At 37.4% G+C, this 27,271-nt stretch overlaps 1 protein-coding gene across 17 annotated transcripts in view; it reads left to right on the top strand.

Annotated features, from left to right (window-relative positions):
• NRXN2 (neurexin 2) overlaps positions 1–27,271 on the top strand; it is a 588,251-nt gene that overhangs the window by 397,405 nt on the left and 163,575 nt on the right. For 2 of the 17 annotated variants that reach the window (XM_072117820.1, XM_072117819.1), the window contains exon 1: positions 3,112–4,071. The exons of 14 other annotated variants lie outside the window; for them this stretch is intronic. In XM_072117820.1, the coding sequence (XP_071973921.1) occupies positions 3,801–4,071 (271 nt within the window). In that variant the 5' untranslated portion in view covers positions 3,112–3,800. Of the gene's footprint in view, positions 1–3,111; positions 4,072–27,271 lie in introns of those variants that run through there. One more of the 17 variants, XM_072117821.1, reaches the window with a different exon arrangement.

The following is a 27,271-nucleotide window of genomic DNA, read 5'->3' as shown; positions in this document are numbered from 1 at the left end:
GTGGCCATTGCCGTCAATGGGGGATGTATGTATGGCCGCAAGCCTTGCACTGTACAACGCCTTCTTTTCTGTGGCTCACTAGCCCCCCCACCATTTTGCTTCCTTTTGCCACTTATATTGTGCCCACCCTCTCACTGTGCCCCCTTCTTTGCTCCCCACCCCTCACTGTGCCCCCTTCCCTGCTCTCCCTCTTTTTGAGACCCCATCACTGTTCTCCGTATTATTGTGTCCCCTTCTCTGCCCCCCTCTTACTGTGCTCTATTCTCTGCTCCATTTCTTACAATGGCCTCTTTCGATGTCCCCCTTCTTATTTCCCCCATTCATATTATGGTCCCCTACCTCTGCATTTGCGTTGTTTTCTTGTGAGCTTGAATTTTACCGCTTTCACTGTATGCCCCAAATAACATGTCTACTCTTTTCTTTGGGTCAGTACGATTATGGGGATACCAAATTTGTATAGGTTTTATAATGTTTTCATACATTTACAAAAATTAAAATCATCTTCTGGTGCTAATAACATTTTTATACTTCGGTTGTAAAAAATTTTTTTCATTTATATAGTTTGGTCCCAAAACATGGAAGAATAGGCTTGTTAGTTAAAAGGGTATTTCCATTTCGGCAAATTAACGTTATTGTTTTCATTATGAAAAGCTATACAATATTCCAATATACTTTCTGTATCGATTTCTCCCAGTTTTCTAGATCTCTGCTTGCTGTCATTCTATTGAAAGCTTCTATGATTACTTCCAGTGGACAGAAATCTGACCATGGTAACACAGGTGCACGGTTCGTTACTATCACAAAAATGTATCAGAGCTGTGTGATATAATGAGCGGTGCACCTGTGTCACCATGGTCAGATTTCTGTCCACTGGAAGAAAACATGGAAGCTTTCTGTAGAGATCTAGAAAACCATGAGGAATTGGTACAGAAAGCAAATTGGAAAATTGTTTAACTTTTCATTATTCAAAAAATAACATTTATTTGCTAAAATGGGAACACCCCATTATACCCCTTTAAGCTTTGTTTTTCATCTCAGTAAAGAAGTTTTTTTATCATCAATATAAACTGATAGAATTGATCAGTTGATCTTATGATATGATGTTGTGAATCAGGCAGCATTACTCCAACAAGAATATATAAAGAGACATTTTAAAGGGAACCTGTCACCAGGGACCTCATTTTCACTAAAGACAGATTGTAAAAGCCCACGACACCTGCAGTGCAAAAATGCCTATCTGCCTTTTCTAAGCATTTGCATTACAATATAATTGTGTGTTATAACTTACTCTTGCATCCTGACAAAATCCTGGGGTAGTCATAGGGGCTGGACTTTGGTTTGGATGCATTTAAAAAAACATGTGACTTGTTTGAGCTGAAGGATGCCAACATCTTTGTGCTCCTGTACAGCTTGTCACTCCCCCACTGATGTCAGCTCACCAGGCTGTGAACTCTGAGAAGGAGCAGGAGGTGGAGCTATACGGGAGCACAAAGGTGGGGACCAAACTCTGAGGAGTGAGTAACACAGAGAAGGCACATGTTTTTTGAAATGCATCCAAACCAAAGTCCAGCCCCTGTGACTACCCCAGGATTTTATCAGGGTGCAAGGTAAGCTATATCACACAATTATATTGTAATGTAAATGAAAAAGGCAGAAAGGTAGTTTTGCACTGCAAGTGTAATGGGCTTCTGCAACCTGTCGTTAGTGAAAATGAGGTCCTTAGTGACATGTTCCCTTTAAAGGTTTTAACATATCTGTTTTCCACTTATAACAATACTGTGAATGTTTCTTTCCCAGTTCCATGAAACCATCTTTATTATAACAAATAATAATGACATAATAAAATAGTTGTTTTTGTCCTCTTTTATGTCCTTTTTACATTAAATTCATAATGGGAACTATGTGTACATTTTATGAATGTGCTGGAAGTCAGACTTTCTCTAGTGCATCACATGCATTATTGATAATTTACCTTAATATTCACACGTTTTTTTTTTTTGTTTTTCCATAAATATATTCCTCTTCTCTGACATCATATTATCACCTCTGAGATTCATTATACTTACCATTTCAGTCCTTTTAACTATATGTTGGTACTGACCTAATTCTTTCTTCTCAGCTTTGACTAATAAAGTGAAATCAGAATGTTGTCCCGTTCAGAATCTCCATGCCTTTTTCTTCTTCATTTCTATCATGACAGTCGGTACATATCTATCTGCAAAGTTATATTTTTTCTTTCCTCTGCCCAATGTGCGTAGAATCCCTCTCCTCTGCCAATGTCCTTTCCCTGTGATATTTGAAGGGTGTCTCCATAGAATGATTGCGTAGGAGGCAACTATTTCTTGGTGTTAATGGAGGAGGGTATTGGTGTGAAGGATCACAGGGTGATAATCCTCCTCCTTCTCCTAAAATACATCCCACTGCATTATTTAGTATCTTCCAGGTGAAAGTGTGAGAGAATATTGGATTCATCTCTCTCCCCCATCACCAGTCTTTATATCATCTGTCTACCCTGTGTTCACTTTTTAAATTTTCCTAATATGCCTCTGCAAGAATACAGTTGGTCCCACTTTCAATTATGTTCTGTATTCCTTTCTTGTTTATGTAAAATCTGTCTTAGTAATATTAGATTCTTAGCTCATGTAGTAGCCACATAGTGCTCCTTCTCATTTTGCTATCAATTGGAATCCTCAGCCTATTATTCTGCTCTATAAGGCAGTGTTATCTAGTGATCAGACCTCTGTCATTTCAGTGTGTTGTTCATCTTTGTGCTCTTTGCTGCATCCTCTACCTGTTCATCCTTATTTTTATTCCTTCTTCTCTCTTCTCCCTATTTCCCTTTTCCCTGTCGCTGCTTCCCACACTGTTTGGGTTGGTGTCATTGTCTGCCCTATGACTCCCCCTTTTTATTTGTCGCCTACGTTCCCCTGTGCACTTTTCTGTGACTCTGCCTATTAGGTGTCCCCCCGCATGTACCTGTCTCTGGCCTGTCTCGTTCCCTGGTATGCGTGTCTTTTTTTCTCCTACCTCTGTATCTCTCTCTTTCTCTCTCCCTTTTTCGCTCTTCCCCCACCTTCTCTCTCTTCTCATCTCTCTCACCCCTCCCCCTCTTTCCTCCCTCCCTCCTTCCTCTTTCTCTCTGCAGCACACACAGGCAGATCTCTCTCTCTCTCTTTCCTCTGCTGTTGATTATTCTTATCTCGTTTTTTTTTTTATAATCCTCCTCTGTTTTTATTTTTTGGATGGAAAAAGACATATAGGGCTTGGATAGTGTGCATTTTTGTCTGAGGGTGAGGAATTCTAGCAGACCATCTCGGAAAACACAGGAGCATCTGAATCGGAATATTTGTGTGGTGAATCTGTTTTTTCTCTATGCCACAATCCTCCTTTCCTCCTCCATTTCTCTCTTTTGCTGTCCATGATGTTGAATTCTGTACAGCTTTACCGGAGATTTATCCATACTGAGGGCTTGCTGAAATAAACCAGGGCACTTGTCTATCTCTCTGCTTTGTCATTTTTTTGGATTTCTTCTAACACATGAAGAAGGACTGATTTTTTTGGGAGCTTTGGGGGGGGATCCCCCCAAACATCAAGGTTTTTATATAATATCTATCCATTTTTTATTTTGCTTGTGCAACCTTTTTAGCCTGGATATTGTAAGGAATCCATGGATGCCGGAGGAGGCTAAAGCCAACAAATGTAATACCCTTCATTTTCTTTCCAGACAGAAGAATTCTACCTCCTCATTTGGGCATCAGAGGGGGAGATAGTCTGAGACAGGCAATGGGGGTCAGCATGACATGCTGATTTGGGAAAGGAAAGGCTTGTGCATGCCCTTTCCCCTGGCCCCCAGAGGAGCATCGGACAGCCCACTGGGGGTCATGGCCAGTTTCGGCCACTGGGCTCGGACCCTTTTGCCCCTTGGCCTTCTTACACTGGCCAGGGTCTCGGACACAGCACGGGTATCATCCAGCCTCAGTACCACTCACCATGTGCACCATTTCCATAACAAGCATGGAACAGTCCCTATCGCCATAAACAGGACCCCATTCTTAACAAGAGGGGGGCATGGTGAGTATATGATTGTCTCCAATTTAGAAACAATCCATGATGTCCTAAAACCTCAATCTTGTTTATCTGTACAAAGCTCAAATGGGTTATCTTGACTGTGTTACTCTGTTTCATTCTTCTACAATGCTGAGAACATGGGTTTTGATGTCAGGGCCACTGAACATGAGATTGAGAGGATTAATTAGGCAATTTTAACATCAATCTTAGGTAAAATAATGTAATACACCATGCTGCAGTATACTAAGATGCTATAATTTATATACAGCAGGTTGTACTGCATTTTAGTAGGAATGTCAAGATTATATCTGATACCTCTAATTTGATGGTGTGACTGATATTAAGCCATTGGTATTCTTATCCTATTGCACATCAATGTGTCATATACATTGCATTTGTATAAATAATGGTTTACAAACATTTTTTAGGACATGCTTTGATATTAGAAGTATATATCTCCACAGTTACGGTACTGTTACTATAAATGTAAAGTCTATTTAAGATGGATCCATGTTCCTTGGTGTCCATTTTAAAATGGATACATTTTGTTCTCAAACATGTGCTAAGTATGTGTTTCTTTGGATTAGATATTATAGGGGATTATAACATTGGCTGCAACTAGAGTGGTATTTCTAGTGTACAATGCAAATGAAGATCTCTGTGAGCAAATTCTTAACTGTAATTATTTTTATCGGGGCCAATGTGCTGATCCTTATAAACTCCTTTTGATCTTTGCCCTCCTACAATCTATCCTATAGGGATGACAGTGAAATGAAGTCTACCCCATTATGTGTGACCAGAATACTCCGTGTGCACTTATGGTTTTTAATCAAATAACCTGATTATAATCAGGACATTTTCAACATAGCATTACCTAGTTAACATACATATACCCTTAAATACAATGTGAATAGATTTATAAATGGTATCCATATGGTAACCCTATGGATCAGAATAGTTATTGATTTTGATGGAAGGACTAGGAGCATGCTCAGCTCAGGCTACATCTAAAGCAGTTTTATTAGATGCTAGCACAGCATTATGCTATTTTGTTGATAAGCGTCTTCACTTTCCAAAAGAACTTCTGGAATATAGTTTCATAGTGGATAAGACTGGAAAAAGACAAAGGTCCATCAAGTCCAACCCATAGGTCATAAAGTGTTGATCCAGAGGAAGGCAAAAAAACATACAAGGATGTTGCCAAATTAGGGAAAATTTTCTTTCTAACTCCTTGGAACAACAAATTTAAAGTTTACATATCCCTACAGCTAAGAATAAAAGTATCGATTGAGACAAGTTTTAAATTCACAAACAGCACTTAAAGGATAATTGAGCTGTAAGCAAAATATATGAATATATTGGTGATATCAACAGCTATGTAAAAATTATACAATTTAAATAGCTTTATTAGTTCTCAAATAGCAATTTGACTCTCTTTCCCAATAATGTAATGACTTTCATTTTTGAATTGGTACAGGCAAATCTTGATGGAGAGGTTTTTTCAGTTTTGTGATACTGAGGACCTATCCATTGAATCACCTGTTTCTGCAAGCCTCCTGCACCTTAGCCTTTATTGCAGGAATTAGAAGCTTAGCTGCAGTTCTCAGGACTGGCCACTACACCGAGCACAGATCTCCACTTCCGGATCGCTGCTGTTTTTCCAGTGTTGATGTCCTCCATTGATCTGTTTTTAATGGAGAGGCCATCAGAATTAGAAACCTACATAAAAAACTTTTATTGGCAATGTTGCAATATTTAGAGACCAAGAATAATACTGCAGACTCTGCTCTTCTTGTAGTCAAAAGTCTTACAAATCTAGGCAGACCCTCATTGTCACAAGTCTAAGCAGTCTTGTTTTTTATTTGTTGTCTTTCACATTATTTGTGGGTCAGAGTTGAAATTCATAAACCTTTTCTATAACTAAGAACCTCTTCTCTTCAGAGATAACTGGTTAGTAAATGCTCATGCTTTCCATAAAATAATGATTCTGGTGTATCTTTTCGCATAAATCTTTGTTGTGTTATTCCTCCCAGAAATGTATGAATAAATCAGTTGATGTAGCACTTGTGAAGACAATGGAGGCACTTGCTATATAACTTCTACATTCAGTGCACATCATAGGACATAGGGGGCCTATGATGTGTATTTAATAAATGAGAAGTATGGTGAGTGCCGCCCTCATTCTATCATCTGTCCACGTGAATTTTATTTGTCCGGACTTTGTCTTTGGTGTAGTGCCATTTGTTATATATTCTATACTCTTTACTTTTTATTTTCTATTATTAGAATTTTCAACACCATCTTTCACTTTAACTGCAAGATAAGGTTTTCAGACCCCTGTCCTTTAAAAAGTTGTGTGTCAATTGTTGGCTATGCCATAGATGTCAAAAGTGGGAATACCAGTAAATGTTTCTGTGAGACTTAACAATTATAGATGCCCAGACCCCCTAATTTACTTTTGTGTTTTACCTTCGAATTGGGAGCATATAAATTAATAACACCTTTACGTAAATATTTCATATTTGTATGAAATATACCAGTTATGAATTTAAGGGGTAAATAACTCCTTATTAGGTCCAAAGGATATTCTAAAATTTATAGGTGACATGCAGATGACAGTTTTTGTGAGATTTAAATTCGGAATCTATTTTTGTAGTTAATGTGCACGCTTTTTTTATAATGGAAATGGTTGGAGGTGCATGTCTAACCACTCACTGTTATAGTAAATGAGGACCTGCCTGTGCACATCTTCAGATTTATGCTCCCTATTATTATATTAACTTATTATCTAAGAGCTGCATATGCTGGAGAGAAGCTCAGCTCTGTTATTTACAGACTTACGAGATCTGGTGAAGGATTTATGAATAAAAGGAGAGTAAATCCAGGTAGGACTTCTAGGAGAGACGGTGAGAGTCCTGCTTATCCTGCTCACAAAAGTAGATTGATAGTATGGGTACAGAATAACTGTTTGTGGATATTGTAAGCAAGGCTTTCAACGTGCCTTTTAGAAGTCCTTTTAGGATTATCAACACTTGTTACTCAAAAAAATCTGCTTCAAAACATATATACTTATATATGCAAATAAATATGTATATATGTATTAATGGCCCAACCTCTCTCAATCTGTCATATTCCACTCTTAAAGGAAATCTACCACCAGGATCAATGATTGTAAACCAAGCACACTAATATACTGGTGTGTGCCCCCTCAGGATATGTTCTTCTTTTAGTTTTTTATGCCCTGTTTTTTAAAGGGCTATTAAAATTATGCAAATGAGCCTGAGGGGCTTCAGACTCCATAGGTTTTAATGGAGCCTGGAGCCACTCAGGCACACATAATTTTTAAAGAATTTTTTCTTAAAATAAAAGGGCAAAGAAGAGCAGATCCAGCCAGGGGACACATCAGTATGTCAGCGTGCTTGGTTTACAATCCTGGAAATTAATGTCCTTTAAATAGGGCAAAATATATTCTATATCTTTTAGGCCTGTTTTACATTTCTTCTGGAAGTCAAATATTAGACATTCCTATTCCTATTTAATGATAATTTTTATAGATTATTTTGTGGTCTTCCCAAGATTTAACTAAATTGTGCTATCAAAAGATTCAATAAGCCATGGTAAAGTTTAAACACTGTAGATGCATAGTTGTACTTGACACAAGCAGTGATGGTCATTACAAGCGAGTGACAAGCAAATTAGGCATAACATTGCTCAACACATACTGCTATACCTTTCATAGCTTCTCCATTGGCCAACAGTGTTCCATGGGATATCCCCAGTTAATTTACTGTAGTCTAATTTTCAGGAATAATATTCACATTTATTGTGTATATAGAAGCTAAAGTTTAGGAACATCACCTCAAAGACCCCATCTAAAACGTTACCATAATCATTATTAAAGGGTTTAACAAAAAGTTTTTGATTTACAAAATGTTTTCATACAAAATTTCCAAATGACTGTAACTCAACAAGCTCACATATGAAAAATGTGTCAACATGTCACCAAAAAAACCTCAAATTCTTTACTGTACAAACTGAAAAATTATGAGATCTCCTCCCACATGGTTTGGTAATGAATGTAGATAGAAATAAAGAAACATACCAGGTTTACCTTTATTAATGTTGGATTTGATCCGGGAATATATCCAATATGGGTCAGAAAAATGTATTTCTCTATATAGTGAATCGTTGTGTGGTGAAGTAATTCTGGCATGTATACCATTTTTGGTATTCTCTTCCACCTGCTATGAACTTTAGTACAACTCGCCACTTATTTTGTTAACTTACAGTAACTAGTAATAATATATACTTTACTGCCAGCATCTTCACAGTTAACTGCCAAATGATAGCACAAAGACAACCTCAAAGGCATAGGTGCATGGGTTCAGGGTCTTTATTGAAACTGCAACTGTCTACAGAGGATTGTCATGTTTGCCTTTCACAAGGCCATTATGACAACTCCCAGCAAGACATGTATAATTCAGGATGTAGCAAGCTGATGTCTGCACACAATAAATTACGGCAGCAATATTTTCCTGCTCAGTATACGAATACTATTATCTAGTAAGTTATACCAGAACAGTCTTTTTGATTAAAATCACTATGATTTATATTTTCTGCCCTACATTCACAACATAATATCATTTAAGTTATCAAAATTGCAAGACAGTGTGATCTAGTGGTAAATTTTGTGCGGGTACCATTGTATGGTTTTGTGTGTGAACATTTCTTTTTGAGCAGCAAAAAATATTTACTGGTTAGCCACACCGTAACTATAATGTAAAATAATTGCTATTCCAACATTTACCTAAACTTTTCTAAAGAAAAAATACAAATATTCCAAATGGGAGGTAACCAATATTGCAAATAGGGTAAATCACTAGATCAATTACCTATGTCAATTTCAATACTTTGCTCTTAGAGCCAAGTTCACATCATATTCTCTGAATGCTGTATGTGAAATGTATGTCAGGGACTGCTGCACAAATCCCCTACTGTTCATAGGCCTTAGGGCTCGTTCACGGAAGCCTTACTGAAGCATTTTTTCCTTTGAGCTTTTTCACATGTCTAACTTTCATCCTTAGTCCAAGGGAAAAAAAATTAGAGCCTGTCCTCGCACATTGCGGAAAATAATGGAAGTGCATCGGCATAGAAAAAAACGAGTGTCGGTCCGTTATTTTTCTCAGGTGTTATGCCTTACGAAAGTTCCTTTTGTGGATTTTTTTTTAAAAAAAAAAGGAACAACAGAAGCACATTGGCTGTGAAAAAAAAAACAGATTTGGATACAAAATGCGAACAAAATGGATCTGTTGTCAATGGAGATGTAACTGACTTTCCTGTGTGCAGCCTATCACCCCATTCACAGAGAGGGCTTAGGGCCTTTTCATATCAATTTAGCTAGGAATCCCTGATACTTACCAGACACTATGGAAAGGGGATGAGTGTTGTAAATGGGAAAAGCCTTTTAAGGGAGAGGAGATTTTTAATGATTCTAAAACATCTGAAATCCTTGTCAAATTATTCAGAGAGGCCACTCAAGTCACAAGTGACCTGATTTGTGCCTGTTTATTTCCCTTTAGTGCTACAAACATCGTATTATCACAATGAAAGTCCTTTCCAACAACAATTATGAAAATTCTAATTTTAATGGGAACTAAAAAGAAAAAAATATTTGTTGAGCATAGCAAGATAAAGCGGAGTAGCCTAGTAAATCAGCCTAGGCCTGCTGAGAATCTGACACATTTACCTGGGTACGTTGCTTTTAGTATGAACATCGCCCTTGGGAAGGTGAGCAGACTTCTTTTAAATGCATGATGCTTATGAAAAATTAATTCTGCAGGGCTGAACTGCAAACAATGCATCCCAGCAGTCTGCATTTTTCTATGCGTCCCGCATTAGAAAGCCATCTGCTCTCTTCAGTTATAACAGAAAATAAAAGTATAACCAAGGGAATCACTTTTTTTAGTGGCTAAAAGAGCAGAATTTCAACTCCATCCATGACTCATTGTGTTTGATGGTTGGAGAACAATTTCTATTGCATAACAACAAGCAATATTATGATTTATTATAGGTTATGTTCCATACATAGATAATTCTATGATAACAAAACAGTAGTTGAACAATAGTATAATGAAGTGGAGTACGTGCCTGACGGAAGAGGACTTTGAGCTTTGTCCAGAGAAGGGGAATCAAGCCTCAGTTTTCCCATTATAACATGTTGAGGACAATGTGCAGGATTCCCTGACTTACGGACATCTGACTTACATATGACCTCTAATAACACACGGACCTCTATGCCCACTGTGACCTTGTGAAGCTCTCTGGATGCTTTACTTTGGCCCCGGCTGCAATGACCAGTTGTAAGGTGTCCAGTTGTCACAGGGACAAAAAATTTTTTTTTTCTACAGTTACTATTATAACATATACCAGGTCTGACCTACATACAAATTTAACTTAAGTACCAACTGCCTGCATTTTCATAATGTGTTGTGTTCTGGTCCTTTTTATGGTTCCATACTTGGGGGTTATCCTTGCTTTGGACCAATGTTTGTGATGAGCATAACTATCTACATAAACATCCCAGGTACAGGTTTGATTTTTAGCTAACCAGTACATGATCGCACGTCTAAGGTATAGAGAAGTACAACAGAGTTCCATAGATATCAATTCCTTCTCCATACACCTGTGAGGTTATGTGGAATCATAGCCCTGATAGAAATGATGAAATAACAGTACAAAATGGGTCTCAATTCTTTTGCTAAGGAATATTGACAAGATTTTTTAGCAGAATAATATAGATGTATGTGCTCTTATTTACTCATGGTTTAACATATCATATCATTTGATGTGTGTTGTGAGTTGACTGGCTTTTTAAAACAAAATTCCAGTTATGTGTCCTGAAATTGTTTGCTTACTCATTAGTCTTGATGCTAATTGCTACCTGTTAAGGGTTTTATTAGCGTATTAGGATATTGTAATTGACTAGTTTCATGAGACTATAGTTCTAAGTAAACTGAGCTACATTGAGGTTGGACACATCTGAGTCAGTGAAGACAGGTTCATACCCTGCCGAGAAATACGGGCTAACAAAGAGCTGGACTGTTTTATTGGGAATTACAATTCATAAATTCAAATTATTGCATTTCTAAATTTTCAGAAACACTTATGATTACATTTTCTTTCAAAGGCAATAGTACTAGAATAAACTTGAGAGGAATGGAGGACAGATATAAGCCTGAGTGCCCAGAACACTAATAAAAAGTTGAATTGTGGATATTTTTAGAATTTAAATATTGTACAATGTATGAATCTATCATCAATGGTATCATAGATAGTAGATTAATGTCTCCTTCTCATTCCTAAGAATGCCCATACTTTCACATTTCACTTTCTTAAAACCACTACAAACGAGTCCTTGCATCATAGTATCACTACAATTATGATGCAAGGAATCATTTCCAGTGCACTGTGCTCAGTTGGTAGGATCTGATCAGCTCACTGGTCAGTTTCCACCGACCAAGCATGTTTGTGTGCAGCTGTCCTAATACTGTATAAAGTAGATCATTGTGATTACATTAGATCTAATTAGTAGCTCAATTACTGAGTTATTCATTTATTGGTTGAATAGAAGATACATTTGTTACTAGCCTAAATAGTCATGCTTCCATGTGAATTGGATCACGTTCTTTGAAATACAGTAGATTATCGGGCTTGTTTGATGTTCTCCTGGTTCAATAATTTCTATTTTCTTTGCTTTATCTATTGTATATTATTCCAATGCTTCACATTGACCATTTTAAAAGCTGGATTATCAATAAAAAGTAGCCTTTCTGTATGTAGTGTTCTGTATTTCGTATGACACTATTACGGACCTGCAAAGAGCAATCTCGGAATTTATTTATGCCTAATATGTGTTATAGCTAGGAGTGTTTCAAGAGCAAACCTCTTCATAAGGTGCAAACAAGGTGATAACAGACATTGGTATCAGTGCAATTTATACCAAATCATATGTTCTCACAGAGCTTGGAGTAGAGCAATCTTCTCAGCATATTGCTAGGACATTAAGCACCATGGACAGCAAACAAATAAGAGCAGATCCCCTGAGTACTGATCATCTTATACCTTTGTTATATTGGGCAATACCATAAACCTGTTCACTATAATTAATATAAAAAATTGCATTTCTTGCAGTGTTCCATCCTTGTGTAATTCACAGATGAGATGTTCTCCTGCTGTGTGAACTCTTCACCTAGCCAGGCACGCTGCGGTACAGTGCAGTGAAGAGCAGATACTGTACTAGAGGAGGTTTTGCAGAAAATGTAGAAAATCGTTTGTTGTATCAGACAGTTCACACTGACAGCAGTGTTTAGTAAAGTAGAAAATAGTTGTAATTGACTTGTGATAAAAAATAAGTTCTATTATGTAAAATGGTAATGGCACTAGCATGTCCATGCATTAACTATAAGGCAAGAAGATGATGTACTTTATTTAGCACTGAGATATATAACAGACTCAAAAAGTTAAATATTATATTTTATAGTGTATTTTAGAGCCCTGTGCACACTGGGAGGGATCTTTTTTTGTAGCTGTAGTTGGTGTATACTGTAGATGCTGCACCCCTGCTGAGGGTCTATACACTAGGACACTGGGTGAGGTGAGTATAGCATGTTTTTATTTTATAATCTAGAAGGGGTTGCTAAATAAAGCTATAATTAGATATTTTACTGAGATATTTAACACAGACATATGAAATTAGAAGGCACAGAATTCTGGGCCTCTGTGTTGACTGCTACACCACTAAGTAGATATCTTGGCAGAGTATGTGCCTATATAGCACTTTGTGTCTTTAGTTCAATATTTAAAATGACTGACATGCGACTGGCCACATAAATCTCCTAATGATGTGTGCCACGTATTCAGTTGACTGCTGACTGTATCCCTGAGCTTAGTCATTTGCTTATAATATGTTTCATAATTTTTTGGTGTGTCCCAAAATGCCTACAATATCAAAATCTAAAATTGATTATCCCCCTACTGTGACAGCATGAAATAAATGTCCACATTTGGATGAAAGGTGATCACAAGGTCGTACACATACCAAAATGGTGTTCATGTAAATGACAGCTCTTGCCAAAATAAAATTAGACTTTGTATGCCAAAGCATGAAGAAGTTACAGGTGTAAAAGTAAGGTGATGTGAATTTACTTTTGTTGTTGTTCCACTCTTTATTTTTTTATTTTTTTCACTTTCAAGATAAAATCGGACGAAAACCATAAAGATTCATAAAACCAGAAAAGACAAAAGAACCATTTGTCATATACAATGGGGGAGATTTATTAATCTGTCCACAACAGAATTCTGTCGTAGTTTGCACTAAAACTCTGTCTGCACCACATTTATAAAAGGTTTAAGACCGTTTTCTGGCTCTCCTACGACTAGCCTGACAAAAGGGGCTTGGCCTAGTGCCAAAAAGATCTGTGCGTCAGAAATACTGCCAACCCAACAGAATTGTGTCCGAACTTTCTGGTGAAAAGTAAGCCAACTAATAGGAGGTGTAGAGTAGACTAGACAGTCTTATACTAGGACAGATTTATCATCCAGCATTAGGCACTTAGTACCACCGTAAGTAGCACTAGTATAACAGTGATGTTTCAAGAAAACAATCTTGCGTTATAGGTGTCCCATTGAGCCCAGGTCAATAGACTTCCTGAAAGCCAAGCTTGATGTCAAGGAAGCTGTCTTACAAGGTGATAGAGTCGTGGTTTTTGTTGCCCCATCCTGGAAAACTTATTTGCATATTTCCCACAATAACCCAATAATATAAATTTAACACAGTGAATTCAATAAAGTTTAAGCCGTATTATGGCGGCGTGCACCATGTATCTCTATGGAGAGGGGAGGGGTCACCCCTCCTCCTCTCCATCACCTCAAACACATGCCTGCAGTTTTACAGCATAGAGGGCATACATTATTGTGAATTCAGCCTAACAGAATTGTGATTCTGTCCATGACAATATAGAGACCAGTAGCGGCATACGTTAAACAGTGGTCATCTTGTCCTTGAAACCTTGTAGCCACTTTGTATTACAAAATGCTTTGGCCATCACAGCAGTAGGTTTTAAGACTGCAATGTGGAAGCTGTCTCTCCATTCTAACAAATGTGTGAAACTGTGACACATAGACACTTTTTAAGTGTTTTGGAAACAAGTGAGTTTTTATAGAACATTGTGCTTTGCAGAAGGGTTTCTTTTTATTCTTAATTATTTGTGCGTCCAAACTAGCATGATTCCTAAGATGAAACACAGATCGACATGATGGCTACTTGTAAAACTGTTGTAGAGGTGAAGCTTATTTTTTGACTCAGTCAGTATTAAAAGAAACATAAATACCTTATTTTGGAACCTTAGTTTACAAGTGAAGTAGTGGACAACTATTGAAAATTCCTGTCACATATAGAATATGTGCTATACTATAACTGCAAGAAGGAAATGATAAATGGCCTATAGAGTTTAAATTAAATAATAAGCTACACTATCTATCAGCAACCTGACATGTTGGAGTGTTTGGGGAATTCATAGTCTGTAAGTGGAAGGAAACTAAGATTTGGCTTGATTTAAGTATTGGTATTGTCTCAGCAGCCATCTAATGAGGATATATATCCGGTATTGTTTCCCTTGTCCCTTGAGTCGTGTTAATGATAAGATTGTGACTTAGAAATAACAAGTAAAGTGATAAAATATATACATAAAAAAATAGTTATAAAATTACAGAATCGATAAAGGAGCTCTTAACTATCTCCATACACTTTTGACAAAATACTTCAGACCCTTCTTTTGATGGATCAAACCAAACCTGAAGACCAAATTTGTCTTTCTACTATTGAAAACATTGACAAAGAGAAAGCACCTATTATAAAAGCTTACATGACATGAGAAAAATGACAGTAAATTCATGTAATTTAAAGTTTGTAAAGAAGGTCTTCAGATAAAACATCAGTCAATAACGACAAGATTAGAATGGAAGAGATGAAAAGAAATATGTGGCCTGAAATGAAACAATTGAGTAAGTTGAACATCTCACTCTTTTTTTTTTTACTTTTTCTCTCACATGAAAGGTTATTGTTGCACATTTTATGGCTCATTCATGTGAGTATATTGTCTGTACTTGCACATATTACACTCCGAAAGGAAGGTGATGGGGGGGAACCACTTGCAAGATCATTGAAACATAACCTTTTTCGATTTCCTGGTACTGTAGCTATTATAGGATCGGTACACATCTGGCTGAACCCAAAGAAGGTATCAAAACAAAAGGGCTTATTGCAGTCATAAATCCCTGTGTAAAGTTTCATTAAACATAGGACTTTACATAGCATTGTATTCATTAGGAGAGGTGAGTTTTTCAATTGCTGTCTAGATTTAGACAGGGAGGCACAGTGGCCGACATTTATCAAAACAAGTGCAAACTGCACTATGTGCAGTTTGCCTGTAGAGGGTGCAGTGTGTCACACATTCTCAATGAATCTGGCGCCCCCTATACTGCTCCAGCAGAATGTACAATTTTTTCTCTGGTGCACTTTCTAAATGCTTTAGAATTGTTGCTCATGTCGGAAAGAATAGTGGCACATGATCCAACTGTGAAGAGGGGGAAATTGGTTAGTACTGGGAAGAGGAGGAAACTGGTTAGTACTGGGAAGAGGGGGAAACTGGTGTTTCCTCAACATATTAGGGACACAGTATTCTGGATGGATTGCCTAAATCATGTATATTTTGACTATACTTACTTCTTCCTGTTGGATCGCGTCTTGCCCTCTATTCTTCAAATTCTACAGTATTCCCAGAAGACTGGTGAGAACTCTTGAATCTTGACTCTGGGAACCCTCCTCCGCCTAGCCGCAGCTGGATCCCTGCCTTCTCGTATTTTTCCTGGATCTTTTGGACTTTGATTTATACTTTCATGAACTATAATTTGAAAATTGTTTACACAGGCATTAGCCAATTGCTACATTAGGACAAATAACCTTGTAAATGTTGTATATACTTTTGTACTTGTATTTTATACTAAACACTCACCCTCTTCGCCCTCTACTACTGCGTCTAGTGCATTAGTATATGATACTGTGGGCCAGTAAATCAGTTACCCCTTACCATACTGAACCGGCTTATTCATGGGCTTTATCGAATCTATCTTTGTGTTAACCCATGTATACTTTAGTTCACATGTAATTTGTATATATCCGGAATTTATAGGTTGCTACACATTTGACCGGGAACAGGGGATGGTTGGCATTTGATCTTTTACCCTCTCCTTTTGTACTGCATTTACTTCACATTTCTCTATGCAGTATGCATAGAATGTATGTGATACCTGTTCGATCAGTTGCGCTGTGCCTTAGGCTTAGTGATGTATTTCTCCCCCTCTTCTATATATGCGCCGAATAAATCAGACCATATCGTATTTTACCGTCCTGTGGTGGATACTGTACTCTACCATACTGGTACATACATGCACCTATGCGTTTGAAACCTTTTGGTGTGTTGAGACAATAGATTTGTATTTTGTTACCCTTATTACCACGCCGTATATCCCGGATACTTGATGGTGGATGCCGTACCTCACCACATTGTAGATATTATATATAGATGTACCTGGTTACTTGCTACTCTGACTATTACGCCGCATATTTTGGATATTTGATGGGGGACGCCGTACCTCACCACATCATTAGGGCACACAAATGTACTTTAGTGATCCAAACCGATCAGTGCGCCGTTATCACAGTTACTTGGTCATTTTGTTATTTTGTTACCTTGGTTACTATGTCGTACATCCCGGCCGGGATGCGCATTGTTTCGTCGACAGCCCCACTTCCGTTCCGGTCCTGTACATCACTTCCGGTTTCATGTAGATTGGTTTATGCAGGACTGGCGCCGCCTGTATAGTTTAGTGGAGGGCCTATTTAAGGTGAGTGTTTCATGACCATGGTTACTTACCCCTGAGGAAGTCGTCCTTGGGACGACGATACGCGTGGGGAGCCGTGTACCTCTAGTCCCACCTCGTTCCCATTGCTCTACCTACCTCACAGGAGCGAATCTCTTTACCTCACATGCCGTAAGATCCCAAACTTTATCCCACTTGCACCCAGCACTTTTTTCATGTTTTTCACATTTTTTCTATTTTGATATAAATTTTCTACTCATTAGTGGGGCAGATATAGCTGTCATATTGGTAGCACTTGCACTTTAGAGGTTGTCTGATTCTCATTAGAGCATTATCTCGGGGCTGTATGCCGCCCATGATTCACCATTTGTGTATAAGGAGCATTGTATGTAACATCTATTATAGGTTTACACTAATTGGGCAGAGGTGTACAGACAATACTTTGTGTCTGGACTTAGAGGTTTTCTTGTGGATGATCCAGACCGGGATCTCCACATTGGTCATTCTTTGTATATTATTGTTTTAAATGCTTTTAGATGTCTTTGTATGGTAATTTTGTCCGTCTTGTTCATATTAATAAAGAGATTATTGTTGGAACATATTTTGTATTCTTATGTATTGGCCTGATTTGTGCATCGCTTTTCTTTCTGTTTTCACATGATCCAACTGTGCAATGGAACATTTCTTTTGGTGCACATTTTTTCTGTGTCTTGTTGGACACAGTGCAGCTACAACACAAAACTGGCGCAAACACTTTATAAATACATGTGCACACAGTTTGCACGTTCTTACTAGCGCAAAGTCAGACAGAAAACTGGTGCAAACACTTTAATAAATGCGGGCCAGTGTGCTCTCCGCACCATGATCGGGTGCCATAGACCTCTATGGGGGCCGTGATCTGGCTGCAAATTGTCTTGATTTGGCAAACTCTGTGCAGCGCGGTGTAATCTGTGTCCGCTATATAAAGAATTATTATTATTGGGTTAGATCTGGCCAAGAGCGCCATTTGTATGGAGTTTGTACATTTTCCTATGTTTTTCACAGGTTTTCTCCCACTACAAAAATATGTTAAAATATAACTAGTTTTCTATGATATTCTACCTAGTTGGGGATGAGATAAACTTCTGTTTGTCAGAAATGTCTCTAAACCTCTTCAGGTGCTTTAGGTTGCTTGCATGATAAAAGTGCATTAGAAATGTTTGTCACACTTGCTTATAATGGCCGCATATTAATTTCAGGGCAATCCACATTAGGACACTGTAAAATGTTTTATCAGGGCATTGGCTATATTTGGGGTTTATGACCCCAAAATATGGAGAAGTTGCCAATTATGAGGATTGCAGATTTTGCTGTTTGTATTGCATGTGTTTCAGCAGACCATAAATATCTCCACATTGTCATGTACTTTACTGTTGAAATATACAGACCATGTACAGCATTTAGTGTCAGATAAGAATGTATGATTATTTAACGGCCAAATACACCTCTATTCAGATGCACATGTAGGCTGGCATTCACCGGGACAAGCTCCTACTGTCCTTTTTTTCCTTGTCTTTGAGGCCAGCGGGGATCATATTTCATCCCTAAGTGGCACTTCACAGGCTAGCCTGACCAGGAGTGCAGATTAATGGGGCAGAAGCCATACACATGACAGCTTCAAGTGCTCCACATTGCAGCTTCAGGAATCCTAATCATCCCGATTTTTTTGTCTGCTGTGTTTCTCTACAATAAGTTTGTGGAATATTGGTAAAAAAAACCAATTAGCATTTCATAAAAGAAATAAATAAAAATGTGTCAATTTTTAAACAACAATAACGTATCATAATATCCCAACTTTTTCCTATATAAACGCTAATTTTAGCAGATAGAAACTAGTGTTGAAGTTGCTATTCTATAATAACGATTCTGACAGCATAATTACTATTGTTATTGATTAAGAATTTGGAGCTAAATCACATTTGTGATTTTTAATGGAAATAAACATTTAGTAGAAATTCATACTAAGATCGCAAGACAATAATTAAAGACATTTTTCTCCAATTTTAGTATTATTAGGAATGTGGGGTTTTTGCATATACCTGTAAATTTTTACATATTTGAACATACAGAAAGATAACTGCTTACATAGCTACAGAGCTACATAGAATCCTTCTATTAACCTTGTGCTGCAGACTTGTAAGTCCTGCAGACTACATACTTTCTTGTTAGGGAACTGGGTTGTATTTTGCCTCACAGTAATGAGAGTGAGCGAGGATTTCTAAGTATTAAACCACAGATTATAGTCATAGCTAAATTGGGCTCAGATCACATCTGCATAAGGCAGGTGCTGGTCCCCTCCCTCTATGAAATAACAGAAAAAATTGCGGAATTGTAACACAAGGCAACTTTCTTACATGGTCAAGTCAATGGCTAATGGTAGGTGAATGGAGACTTTCCGTTCACCTTCCTTTCTTAGTTTCTATTACAGTGTCTTAAAATGGAGAGTGTAATAAAAATCTCCAATGTATGTGTGAACTGAGCCTAACAGGTATCAAATACTTGGAAAAGTCAGGTGAAATAGAAGAATAGATTCTCAAGATGCCATTGGATGTCAAGCCATTTTAAAATCAAATCATCCTCCATAGTTCAGAACCTTGTGCCATTCTTTGGTGTACAATGTTTGGAAGGACTTGGCAAGCCCCTAGCATAACAGTTTATATGGCAGATGGACACAGTTTCTAATTGATATCCTATTATCTCACAGTTGCAAATGAAGCCCAACTGAACAGCTCTCATAAAGACTGTCATTGACATTAATAGACTGTTCAGATGTATATGGTCATATGGTAATGCGGTGGTTTCCATGGACTTATTATATTACATGTACTCTAGTAAGCCTCTATGAGTCTGAAGTCTAGTCTGTTTTAGGAGATAACACCAAGAACTGGCGGATTTACAAATACTTCTGTCGCGAGGTAATAACTACTAAAGAGTTGATTTATCTACTGTTGTTGCTGTGAAACTGTATATCTTTATACCTGATGATCGAGTAATGTTCACCTGAACATACACCATTAACATTTTGTACTTCAATAAACTTTTTTTTTATTTTCTACTTTTCTCAAGCAACACATGTTATAGGCCAAATACAACACACGACAAAAGGGCCAGTTGTTGTTCTGTAGTGCAGCTTCCTTTAAAATGGAAAGTGCACACACAGCAAAGTATAAGAGCAGGAAAATCATTTGTGATATATGACGTGGGATATATCTGTTACTATGGCAATAGATAATGATGATGGAACATGATGAATATGTGAAATAACGTGCATCGTTCATCCTGCATATGTAGCACATAATTAATCCCGTTCCAACTATTTACAAGATCATATTACTACTTTAGTTTTTGTATTTTATCTGCCAGTTTTCCATTTGCAAATATCCTTACAATGCTTACATAATATATCAGTAACTGTGCTGATATGTGTAGCTGCCATGAAATGTTCACTGTTTTGTAAAGATCTTTATATTCTAACAGTTTGGGTGGTTTCAAGCAGATCCCATATATTGGAGGGATTTCTAATTTTTCAAGGCAACCTTCCTTACATGGTCAAGTCAATGTCTAATGGAAAGTGAATGGAGACTTTCCGGTCACCTTCCTTTCTTAGTTTCTATTACAGTCTCTTAAAATGAAGAATGTAACAAAAATCTCCAATGTATGTGTGAACTGAGCCTAACAGGTACACAATACTGGGAAAAGTCGGATTAAATAGAAAAATAGATTCTCAAGATGCCATTGGATGTCAAGTGGTCTCAAGCGGACCCCATATACTGGAGGGATTTCTAATTGTTGAAATGCTCAAGCAGGTAATGCAATGAACTCAAACAGGATCTGGGCAAAAAGCATAGTTTATCATTTCTGAATAAATTATAATAATAAAATAATAATTCTTTATTTATATAGCACACACAGATTACGCAGCGCTGCACAAGCATGACAAATTGGTCCCTGTCCCCATGGGGCTCACAATCTAAACAACCTAAGTATGTTTTGGAGTGTGGGAGGAAACCGGAGTACCCGGAGGAAACCCACGCAAACACGGAGAGAACATGCAAACTCTTTGCAGATGTTGACCTGGGTGGGAATCGAACCCAGGACCCCAGTGCTGCAAGGCAGAAGTGCTACTCACTCAGCCACCGTGCCGCCCAATCTTTTTTTTTTAAACAGACCTGAATGTTTAATCATTTACAAACCAAACTCCTATTAAAATGAAGAAGCATTATGTCACCAGGTGAAACCACATTTTCCCTGGTTGGCAGGTCTTTAGATTTAGCAATTAAAAGTGATCTTTGTTAACTTAGTGATGCCTATAAAGCTAGTTAAATTTTTTTTCCAAGGCATAGGTGTGTTGACTTTTCCAGACGTAGGTTACAGCAAATACCAGAATATGTAAGAATATTTGAAAGCAGAATATATATGGTCTTAATTTCATTAACCCTATATACCTATCACAACTTACATTTTATATCAACTTCAAATAATTTACAATAATATTCTCTTTTCTCCTACTAATGCTCGCTTCCCATAAACACACACAACAGGCTCACCACCAGTACAAGAACCAACAACACTACCAAAACAACTTTAATATTAAGCTGACTTTGGCATTAAAAGTTTTTCTAGAAGTCTAGTGGGTTACACATAGTATATACCATAATTTTTTAAGAAATACAGGGTAACTGTTACTCTGTAGTAATTGGAAATTATTAGAAAAGAAACAGAGGAACAGAGAGCACTTAAAATGCTAGTGAAGCCTGATGATGGAGATGAAAAAAAATAGGAGAGCTTGAAGGACACGTTAGATATCATGCATGAATGTGTGAGACACAGTCTAATGGAGACCAAAGGAGAAAGTGCACAGGGGGTTTTAAAAAGGCAAGGATGGAGGATGACCGATGAAGATTTAGTCCCAGAGGAAGATTCATAAAGGTTAGTCAATGGCAGGACTAAGTGACTAAGTTTTTTTTTTTTCATTTGACTGGATTTAGCATCCAAAGCCATAACCTCTTACCTTATAAACCTTTCCCCATACTGCTAAGCAGGTCTCCTCCTGTGTGTTATCCCAGGGTTGTGACGTTCTTTACCACAGTGTAGTATTATAATATAAGAATTAGAGCTCTTTCCTCAAGAATAACGTGCATTCTGGAATCTCTGATATGATACATGGTGTTATAATGAATACAGCATAATGGGGCAGATTTATCAAGCTGTCTGAAAGTCAGAATATTTCTAGTTGCCCATGGCAACCAATCACTGCTCAGCTTTCATTTTACCAGTGCTCATTGATAAATCTGCCCCATTGTCTTGTAATGCTTGATATATCATTCATAAAATAGCAAATGATATTGAAATGTCTCCTCCCACATTTTTACTCTAATATATAGCTTAATAATGTGCTTTCCAATATTCATTGTGTAATCTACAGTCATATTATTTACAGTCCAATACTTCCATTGTAATACATGGCCTTATAAAGTACGACCGACACTGCCAGTGTAATATATGGTTTTATAATATGCCAAATCTATTCAAATATTAAAATATATCAGCTTTTGAATGGTAACAATGGCAAGTGTGCTGATATCTTTTCTCTCCTCCCTCTCCTTCTCCTTCTGCATTGTATTGTCTTTCATTTTCTTCCTCTCTGGGTTTTTTTGTCTCTTGCTGCTGATAAAATTAGTACAGACACATTTTCAGCTTCCCACGCTGATAAAACCAGGACAGAGAAAGGGAGAAAGAGAAAATGAAGGCTTGAGAAAATGACACAGAGTGCCTAAGCGCTAACATGGAATTCATAGAAAAAAAGAAGTGCAGACAAAAAAAGAGCAGTGATGAATGCACAGAAGAGATGGATGCTCATTATTACATTTTGTTTTTCTTGGTGCAAACTTTTGTATGAATGTGTCAAAGGTGCTAAATAGAAGGGGAGAAGACAAAATGGGGCACATTTACTTACCCGTCCCTCGGAGTTCCCGAAAGTGCATTGTCCGCCCGGATTGCACTCTGCCGCGATTCACTAAGATTGTGCACCTGATTTCCTGTCGCTTCCCCGCTCAGGTCCGCTGGAGTTCACCATCTTCCTCTCAGTGCATGTACGTGCTTGGCTTGCGACACAATTTTGAAGTTAAATCCGCGGTTTGTCCGAATCCATCATATCGTCCGCCGCCCCGCCCCCGATTTGTGTCTCGTGAAAGCCGGTGTGATTGTGGCAAAATCTGATCCATTTTAAACCCTGTCCCAGCGGAGCAAAATGGAAATCAACGGGATGTCCGATGAAAGTGGAGTCCACAGGGCCCTTGGTAAATGAGCCCCTATGTGTGTAACTTCACATAATACAGATCACAGTAGGCAATAATTTAATATGAACCCTTAATTATAGGCGTTTTGGCTTACATTGCTGCAGGCAGTGCTGTGAAGTAGCCCTGAAGAGGTATGTAGCCATCTGTATGTTGTTAGTAGCAGCAGGGCTTGGAAGAGGGATTTATAGTTTAAATTGTATGGGACTTGGAGCACTGGTGGAGTTTACTAAAAATACTGTTTTTATATCTTTGCATTTTAACTGCTACTTAGTCCCTCCCCCAGGGCCAGTTGTAGACTGGGCCCCAAAATAAAACTATTTTATGAACTGTTAGAGGCCCCCCTTAGCCCTGCACAATAATAACACTTTGTAGATAGAAAATAGACAATATAGGAGATGTATAACTACATAGATATGTGATAGATAGACAGGAGATAGATGATAAGCATCTTCACCCAGACATTCAACCAAGGGGTATTAAAGGAGTAATACATCCTCAAAAGCCCACAAAATCTCGGTAACATCTGGCCAAAAGCATGATACTGCTGTGACTCAAGGGAGATGGGCTGTGGTGTGAGATCTTACACAGAAATGCACAATAGTGCGGTAAGTCCTGTTATGATTCTGCAATATATATATATATATATATATATATATATATATATATATATACATTTTTGACAGTACTGCTGCTGATAAAATCATGCAAAGGTATTATTAGGCTTTACCTAACACTATCTGCAGTTTTGTATGATTGAAACTGCCGGTAGACTATTTAGCCATACATGGTGCACAGTCTCCTATGAGCCCTCCCCAGACAAGATTAACTACCATCTTCCACACCAACCTTGAAAGATTGCAGGTTTATCTTTTTAAATCGTTCAGGTTTGGCAGGGATCCCATCTTGGCCCTACTCCTTGCCCCTGTAATTATTGGGGTGTGACGGTCAGTCGGTATGACAGCCAGCATCACTACAGTGAATCTGTATATTAGCAAAATACAGTTGTATTGCAGTATATTTAATATTCTACATATTTTAGAGGGCCTACAAAAACCCTAAAAACCTAGAAGTTCAAATCCTCATTCTCTAGATTGCACGTAATAAACAATCATAAAATATGTTAAATACCCCCATATCCTAAATTGCACAATCTATAAAAATAGTTTAAAGGCATTTTCAAAGGAAACAAGTTAGCCCCTATCCACAGGATACGGCCTAACTTGCTGATCAGTGGGGGTCTCCATAGAGATGAATGGAGCCGAACGGAGATGCATGGCCATCCGCTCAGTTCATCACTGGGAGCAACATGGGGTCCGACGGAGGTTCCTCGGAGCCCATCATACTCCCGTTCTCGTGATCCATGGAGGTCTCATCACTGAGACCCCTACTGATCACCAAGTTAGGCTCTATCCTGTGAATAGGGCCTAACTTGTTTCCTAGGAAAACCACTTTAATTACAGCAGCTTGTAGATCCACATAATAGGACACTTTCAGGAATATTTATCAGGGCCGCTGAGCCACTTCAGTGGCGTAGAAGCCCTGAAAAAATTGCAAATGCTAGCTTATTGCTAGCACTTGCGATTATTTAGCCCAATCCGCCACCTTCACGAGAGCTAGCATATGATAAATATCCCCCTTTGTGGTTAGAAAGTGGACTAGTTTTGGGACATTCAGAAAGCAACTGTTAAGGGTTATGGAACTTGTCAGTAGTTTCTCAAAATTGTTTTACTTTTTTTTTTTGCAATTATTATTACATTTATAATAATACTTATTATTTTATCAATAGAAATGCCTATTTAGTGGAGTTTTTCCAAAGTGGAGAACTATATTTTATTAATATATAAAAATATCCACATGACCTCTGTAGACTTCTAGTACTAATAAAATTCATGACATGCAAATATTTTGAAACTTTGGAAATAAATTAATGTTAGAATTTATATAAAAAATGCTAAATTACTTAGTTAATTAGATAGGGTTATGTAAGTTGAAGACACATGTCCGTGAAACTCAAGATTTCTCAAACCTAGATATTTGATCCCAATTAAAGCAGAACTAAACTTCCTGGACAAATGTGATCATTTTTTCTTCACTGGGAAAAAAATCAATTCCCTTATACCACAAGGACAGTTATCCAATTTCCTTGTATCCAGTTATTTCTGAGACCGTAATTCAATTAGTTCAAATATATTGTAATATACGGTATATTCTTTTTAAAATGAGGCCTGCCCAAGTCAAGTAAAAAGTAATTTTAAGAAAAAAAACAAACAAAAAAAAACCACAGGCCTAATCCCTGAGGCTGCACTATTGTAAGATACTTAGAACTTACATATTGCTGCCTTCTTTTTTCCTTTGGGTTCAGGCAAATTCTCCATGATACTGCACTTGCCAAAATCTAACGATAGTTCAGCTGGGTTTGGAGCTTGTGGTGTAAGAATCTCAGGAAAATTAAAAAAAGGTACTGTAATATTTGTTTGTGTTTTCCTGAGTTTCAGCAGGTGATATGAAAGTGGTTTCTATCATGTATATTTATATTTTCATATTTTATATTTTTTTATGTATTTATTTGTATTTTACTAAATGTGACACACACAAATGTATTATTATTATTTCTACTAAAGGATAGATCTAAGCTTACAGGTGTAGCTAAGCATTCTAGTGAGGAAGGAATAACTTAGTGATAACTTCTGTGATCATGTCTTTTCATGGCTGATGATATATGATATGGGACCAGTGTGCAATAATTGAATGATGATCATAGATTTGATAATTTTAGTAGTTGTTTATCCCCTCTTTTGGTTCTCACTGCCATGAATATGTATGCCCAGTTTTACAAACTTTTTTATTTTTTAAATAAGACATTCCATTCTATTTTTGTACACAAAGTAGCTTCTCCAACTCACTATTTTCCTAAAGTACATCAATTGTAATCACAGAGTCTGTTTATTTCAGGGGAAAATGAAAAGATCAACTGCAGTCTTGTGGACCTCATGGAAATCAATTGATCAAAGGGCCAACATATTATATAGAGCTCAAAGAAATTTGACAACCCTTTTGAAGTCCGTATAGAACTCAGTATGCATTAGATGTTTGTTTCTGAACCATCACTTCTTCAAGCAATTTAAGTATTGCAGTATGGCTGCCCAGGCTAGGTGTTATAATCCAATTTTCCCAGTACATAGAGATACATTTTGGCCAATAAGTGGTGACAATGTTGGCACAAATTAAAACATAACAGCTTCAGTAGAGTGATGATTGTGGATCTCATGATGAATTTTAAAACCTTCATACATTAGCAGAAGAGTGCCTTTTCAACAGTCTAACCAGGAAAATCTTATGGAATATAAACCCATTAGAACTATTACAAATTCCCTATTAATTGACACCTGATTTATCCTTGCAACCTGCCTTAAAACCACGGAATAAGACAAATTACTGCATCTAGATAGTGTTCACCAGTAAGCACTTGTGGAATTATGCAACTTTTCTAAAAATAAAACAAAAAACCCAAACCTTATACCTAATATTTCAGGATTCATTAAATACAGGGTGACAAAACCTATAGACCTTTGTTGTTGGAAAAATATTTTAGGGCATTCTTAATAATTCTATTCTGTCATATCTGAATGTATATAACCTTCATCACAACACCAGCATGGGTTAAAGAGGGGTCATACTATCAGACTAAACAATGTCTATACATAATTAGTAAGGTTGAAAAAAGACACATGTCCATAAAGTTCAGCCAATGAAAAAAAAGGAAGGGATTGGATAATGGAGGGATGTAAGGGAACACAATTGTATATTCTGTAACCATCAATGTAATTTTGGTGTTGGTAGGCATCTAGACCCTTTTTGAAGCTCTCTTCTGTCCCAGCTATGGGCAGCTCCAGAAGCAGGAAATTCTCAGTTCTTCTACTAAAGAG

The sequence above is a fragment of the Engystomops pustulosus genome, chromosome 7 (genome assembly GCF_040894005.1).
Source record: "Engystomops pustulosus chromosome 7, aEngPut4.maternal, whole genome shotgun sequence".
Taxonomy (NCBI): Eukaryota; Metazoa; Chordata; class Amphibia; order Anura; family Leptodactylidae; genus Engystomops; species Engystomops pustulosus.
Note: the sequence above shows the minus strand (reverse complement) of the source record. Positions and strands in the feature narration are given on the sequence as shown.